This window comes from Amphiura filiformis, chromosome 16 (assembly GCF_039555335.1).
Source record: "Amphiura filiformis chromosome 16, Afil_fr2py, whole genome shotgun sequence".
In the NCBI taxonomy this organism is placed as follows: domain Eukaryota; kingdom Metazoa; phylum Echinodermata; class Ophiuroidea; order Amphilepidida; family Amphiuridae; genus Amphiura; species Amphiura filiformis.
In genome coordinates this window covers 4,653,178-4,659,719 of record NC_092643.1, presented here as the reverse complement: position 1 = coordinate 4,659,719, position 6,542 = coordinate 4,653,178, and the positions used below count along the sequence as shown (strand labels likewise).

Genomic DNA, 6,542 nt, shown 5'->3' with positions numbered 1-6,542 from the left:
TATCTTTATGTATGGTAACAATTTATCATTCCAAATGTTATGTGTGTTATTTTAATGGAATTAGTTCCATAAATGTATCTTTCATATATCAATCACAATGTAATAATGATAGTCATTTAATAAACGTCACAATGTCAGCATATCAGCCAGCATTCATAAACTAGATAGCAGTCAATATTGTAAAAACTCAATAGTTAGCATATGTGCTTACTATCGAGCGCTTTTAAAACATGCAAACATGAAGTGCCCCATCCACAAAAGTGTAAAGGGTTTTGAGCATGCAAATCATCGATACACATAGTTATATACGAACAAGTAAACCTGTAAATTTGTGTCTCAACCCCATTAGCTCAGTTGGTAGAGTGCCAGACTTTGGTACAGTTTCATGTTTTCAACAGCGCTTGATAATAAGCACATATGCCTACTATCGAGTTTTTACGGTATGTGTTCAGTTAACTTAGACCAAGGCTTCCCAAACCTTTTTTTTTTTTTGCCGTGACCCAAATTTCATTAGAAAAATATGGCATGACCCACAACATATTATACAAATCAACTCGGAGGGTTTAGAGCCAGAAAGCCTTAATTCACAATGTGCGAGTTAAGGTTTTCTGGTTCTCAACCCTCAAACTTCTTGAAGTGTTGTTATTTACCAAAACTAATGTGATATGTGTGCCTGTTTATTTGCCTGTTTCTAATCATCCGAAAGTGGATCCATATCATACCAATTTTCCAAGAAAATTTGAACCATTTTTAAACCTGCGGCCCAGATATGATTTGTGGCCAAATTTAAATACAATTTCTCAAAAGTTTCACACACAAAAAAAGAAGAAGACTATTAAAATTTGGGCTCCAGTTAGGTGAAATTGTCGCATTTTTCGAAAGATTTGAAACAATTATAACAAAATTTAAACACAAATGGTTAAAACCCTTTTGGTATAAACAATTTTTGTTTAAAACAATTTTTGTTTAAAAAAAATTAATAAAAATAATTGAAAAGAAGACAATTAAAATTGTCTTCTTTTCAATTATTTTTATTAATTTTTTTCTTTTCAGTAGACGTGTGCGACCCCCTGTTGAAGTGCTCGAGATCCACTACCCCCTGTGGAAGTACTCGCAATCCACATTTTGGGAAGCCCCGACTATGACAACTCTGTTCAAGAATTTTAATTCCTTCCTAATTTTACCAATGCATGACCTTTGACGAAAGGCAAATCTTGATGCTGGTGCATGTGCTTAAGATTGCACTCAACTCAACCTTTGCATATTAAATGACGATAGTGATATAGTAAAAGAGTCAGTCTACAAAACATGTCTGCCTCAAAGCGAATGGACAATATTGATGCTATAGCGGGTTTTTAGCATATTATAAAGATGATGATGATGATGTAAAAGAACAAAAATCTCTCCAAAAGAGTGAGAAGAGTGTAAACCACTGGTATGATATAGGGATGTTACTCAAAAAAGAATTATGTCCTTTATATCATACCTTGAAAGAGTGATTTTCACTCTTTTTAAATAGTGATTGTCACTCTTTTATGAGTGATATTCAACCTCTTTGTAGTGGTTTTCATTCTTCTCCCTCTTTTACATCAACAGTTATTTACAGCATGCTTACCTGATTACCTCTACAAACATCACCATTTTACAGAGGTTGATTAACATGTCATTCTTCGTAAACAGGCTGATTTTGCAGTATGTGTTGGTTAACTAAAAGTTAAACGAAGTCTCTGTATTTTTCTTAATGAACCTGTTCCTTCAGTCCTAACTTTCAAATCTCTCTCTGTTGTCTTACAACACGTGATAAATAGAAAATATCAAAATAAAACATTTTCAGTACATATATCTTAAAAGGGTTTGTTTATTTATTTTTAACTTAGTCAAACTTTCTTTGGGATAAAACTGGAATTTGCTCATATCATTAGATTTATAAAGTTTACTTCGAAGACTGTTAAATATCAAAAATATGAAATATCAAATTTTAATAATTAGCCATAAAATTTGTATTGGACTATGTCCCGAATATCAAAAAAATCTAAATTATTTGATATGAGGACATTCCTCGTATTAAGGGTATACGAGGTATTGTTGGTCGAAGCAGCCAAAAAATCTATTTTCATTATCTGAATCAATATATTGAAAAATAACACTTTGGTGTTTTGCAAAAGTTCATTCTACAAATCATATACTTTGAAAACTTGCTTAATTTATTGTTGTTAATGAGTTATGTACGTTTTACCAAGGTGTTGTTGTTTCAGCCCTCTTTACAATATAATTCAAGAACCACAGGACCTACAAAAGTATATCTGTGATATTTGAATTCTTCTACACGCTCGATATGAATTGAGCAATTCAATTTTTGCTATAAGCTCACTACCATTCGCAAGGTGCTGCAAACTACTTTTTTGGCTGCTTCGACCAACAATACATTGTATATTCTTAATAATGCAATTTGATGTATCTGATGTGCTCTCATGGCCCATAAAAAGTACTGTGCAAACGTTGCTATCCGATCCCTTATAGATTACGTTACTTTCACGTGTGCCATTTTCAATATAGGGCGTATTGATTTAAGCCAGATTTGAACATTTAAGCCAGCCCACAAAACAACAAATTATTACAGGGGTTTTTTTTTAAATAAATTTAGGGAGTTCAAGTTAGTCGATGGCGTGACACCAAATAAGACACCGTATTTCAAATTAAGTGTTAAAATAACTCTTTTACCCAATATTGGCGCGTACATTTGTCGCATTTACGTCGACAAGCAACTTTTACTATAGCCTATTTACCAGTATTATACAACTTGGATCACGTCCAGCCAGTGCGTTACCCTGGAACTAATTTTTGCACGGTCAAAGACCATTTCACAAGTATACTTTTGAGTTAATTTAGCAAATAATACTTGTATACTTTTTCTCTTTAAAACCTGTAATTTAGTTTTCTCTTGAATAGGTTTTATAGGTCACGGACCATTTTCACGCGTCCAATAAAGTGTATTGATTGAATTGTCTGCAAATTGTATGATAATATGACGAATAATACTTTCGATTGAGTTTTTTATAGACGACGCCAAACTTGATAAAACAAACATGAAAATAAAATAATACGTTTAGGTTATTTTTAATTCATCTGTTAATAATTGTTATTCTACGTTACTTTACAACTGCGTGATTATAACACAATTGGATAATTTACTACAACGTTTTTGAGTGAAAGTTAATATCATTAAAAAGTCTATGACGGCATGATGAATCATACAAATACTATGTATAATAAGTAAGCATATGGGCTTTCTCGATGGGAATTCATAATAAATTGTACTATTTCTATGATACGCAGTTTGTTATCACAATACCGGTACAGCAGATCCATGTGGTCGAGCTTTCGTCAGACTTGTCTCTGACTTCACTATATGTACCAGGACTGATGAAGTCCGAGACACATCTGACGAAAGCTTGACTAGTCGCACAGGGACATGCTGCACCGGTACTGTGATAACCGACGGCTTACTTGTAGAAATAATATAATTCGTACTAATACTATTTGTACAGAGGGTCATACAAATTAATATACCATTGTTTTCATCCACTATAAAATTCAATTAATAAAAGTATTTGAAAGAAGTTTTACCCTGAAGTTTTTGGACAATACGTGTACAAATACACTAATTTAATTGATTTTCCCGCTATCTAGCCACAATAAATCAGACATTTGTAATCAATTTTATCATTTTAAAAGTGCATGATTATCATAGGCCTATAATACTCGTGCCATGAATTCGAGCACACTCGGACTTTATGGCATTTCCTAAACAGGTTATTCGAAAATCGAGAACAAGCTGCGAGTATTATGAATCAGAACTTCTGTTGCGCAAGAAAATTAGAACTTATGTTGCGCAAGAAAATATAATTTCGATATTGTCATGAGCAGATTATATCGTTGCAAGGCATTGATATCATGGCAACTTTATTCACGTCCGCGTCTAAAACTGCTCACTATATACGCATCCTGCAAAGCACATGCAATTTGGTATGTTTTTATACGTTTTAAAAATATTTTTTTCACAAAGTTTCAAAAAGTTTTAATATCATGTCGAAACACTCAGTATCAAAATTCAACAAAAAACATTTTTTATAATGTAAAAATGTTATTGTAAAATTATTTATCTTTTGTATCATTGTTGTAACTTGTTTGAAAAAGCCATGAAAACGTTTATATACCCGAACGTTTCTGGCAACCTTTGTGTGACCTTTGACAATGTTACGAAAACGTTTAGTGTTTGTCAGGTAGATAATTAATTATCATCCCGACTCAGTCGTGTCGTGTCTGACAATTTAGAGTTCCCGTCCATCCCCTAAAATAATGGTCGTAGCACCAAGATACGAACATAGCACCGTCTATCTACAAAATTTAATAAAAAGGCAACATTTCTATTGATAAATATTCTGCGATAGTCCATATCAAATCAAATGAAAGTCCGACATTGTATACGAATGAACTGGATCAATGGAAAGTTAATCTTTTTCATCATTAAATTCGAATCTGTTCGTTCCTTCTGATGGTTAACCATTTTCGTTGAGTCAGTATATCTTCGGTCTTCACATTCTGCACAAACATTAGGCTATATCTGTTATATCCTGGCACATGATATCAATATCCTCATGTTAAAAGCAACGCCACACGATGCTTGCATACAAGACTTATGCCATGATAAACGAGTCTCCGTCGTCATAAATCGCAGCCTCCTCAGCCATATCAGCCTGTGATTAATCATGTCATTTTATGTCAAAATGTTTAGCTGCATTAATGCCTTTGCATTAAAGCAGCATTCGTTTTCAATTCAAAGAATACTGTACTGATTAACAAAAAATCACATCCACTGTATTAATAAATTCGGTACCGAAATCAAGATCACTTAGCTTCTGCACTAGCCTCTGTTGCTGCTTCCCCCTCTGCAAGAGGGGCAGATTTAGCCGGCACAAATTGAATGGGTACCTTCTGCCCTTCAATCGCCTTGGCCTGCTTCTTTGGTGCCTCAATGGTCAGCGTACCATCGGCACTGAGCGACGACTTGACGTCTTCCGGATCGACGTCTTCGGGTAGGTTATATTTTCGCGTAAATTCTCGCGACACATACCCATGTTCGTCCTCCTTCTGCTCGTGTTTAGCGTGAACCAACACTTCTCCATCAATAACTCTTACATCAAGTTCGTCAGGGGCAAACTGCTGTACGTCAAGAGACACTGCAAAGCATTTTTCATCCGATTTGATTTCACTTGATCCGCTTGTTTGACGTTGAAAATCTGGTCTACGAATGTAATAAGTTTTCGTCGGATAGACTATCTCTCTCTTCTCACCTGTACTACTTATGGCACCTCCTGCTGGTTCGCCTCCGAAGTACTGTTCCCATATTTGACTCGATGGGAAGTCTCCGCCACTGGTACCGCCACTGGTAGTAACTTCCCGTCGGTGGTGTGTTCTTTGAGACTGAATTTGTGCACCTTCTGGAAATGATCCGGATGGGAAGGATCCAGCTGGTGGACCTTGTCCAGATGGACCGGTGAAGCCAGAACCGGTCCAGAATTCTGGTGGCATACCTTCATAACGACGTGACCAGAATTCATCTGGGTCTTGTGTAAAGAATGGATGGGAAAATGGTACTCTACGTCCAGCCATCTTGCTTGTATACTAGGTATCTCGTTCAATAAATTCTATGCTGAACAAAAATGTCACACAGTTTTAATGCCGCTCCGATAAGCACAGCAGTAGTCGAGCAATGCAGAATTGCGATAATGGCTTCTGCTTCTTAAAATTCCGGCGTAGTTTGCTCTCCAAACAGTATGCTATCACAACAGAAATCAGCGCTACTTTTCCTCATACATTGAGCACAGATAAGACTATGCTTAAATGATGTTCTAGAAGATGAGGTCAAGCTGTTTGTAATAAGACTCGAACAAGCTTGGCGAGAGAAATCTCTGGCATGTACGGCTGTTGCGTTTATATAGTCACCAATAGATATGTGGTGTGCCTTTGGCATACGCTATGCCCTTTGGCCCGTTGTATACCTTTTATTTCCAGATATTTCTAGACATGAACTCACTCAGACTGACTGCACTTGCACTTGCACTTGATAGGTCTGCTGTCGGCGGAGTATACTTTGATATGTGACACACCAGTGCACATCCTATATTAGCAATAGACAGATAGACATGACCCAAGTCTTTTTTCGACGCACCTGTTTCAAAATTGTGACAGGAGTGAAATTTACGACAAACGTGAAAATATGCCTTTATATATTTGTATTCAGTAGCCTACAACATAGCAGAGATGAATCATTTTGTGTGCTTGAATGTTGATTTTCCTCCATTGATAGTCATCTGGTTTAATACCAACGGTGTATAAAAGTTCGGGTGGTGTTTTCCCAGGTGTTTTTTTTTAGTTCGTTTGGTATAACACCGTTGGTTGGCCGACATTTGTAAGTGGTAGACAAATAATTATCGGGTCATTAACTTGGACTTGGAGTCAGGCTATTCACAAATTAAAAT

At 35.8% G+C, this 6,542-nt stretch overlaps 1 protein-coding gene across 1 annotated transcript; it reads right to left on the bottom strand.

Annotated features, from left to right (window-relative positions):
- Window positions 1–4,583: 4,583 nt before the first annotated feature.
- Window positions 4,584–6,224, bottom strand: LOC140135442 (alpha-crystallin B chain-like). Its single transcript, XM_072156937.1, has one exon. The coding sequence runs from the start codon at window positions 5,671–5,673 to the stop codon at window positions 4,909–4,911; it is 765 nt and encodes a 254-aa protein (XP_072013038.1). The 5' UTR covers window positions 5,674–6,224; the 3' UTR covers window positions 4,584–4,908.
- Window positions 6,225–6,542: the final 318 nt, after the last annotated feature.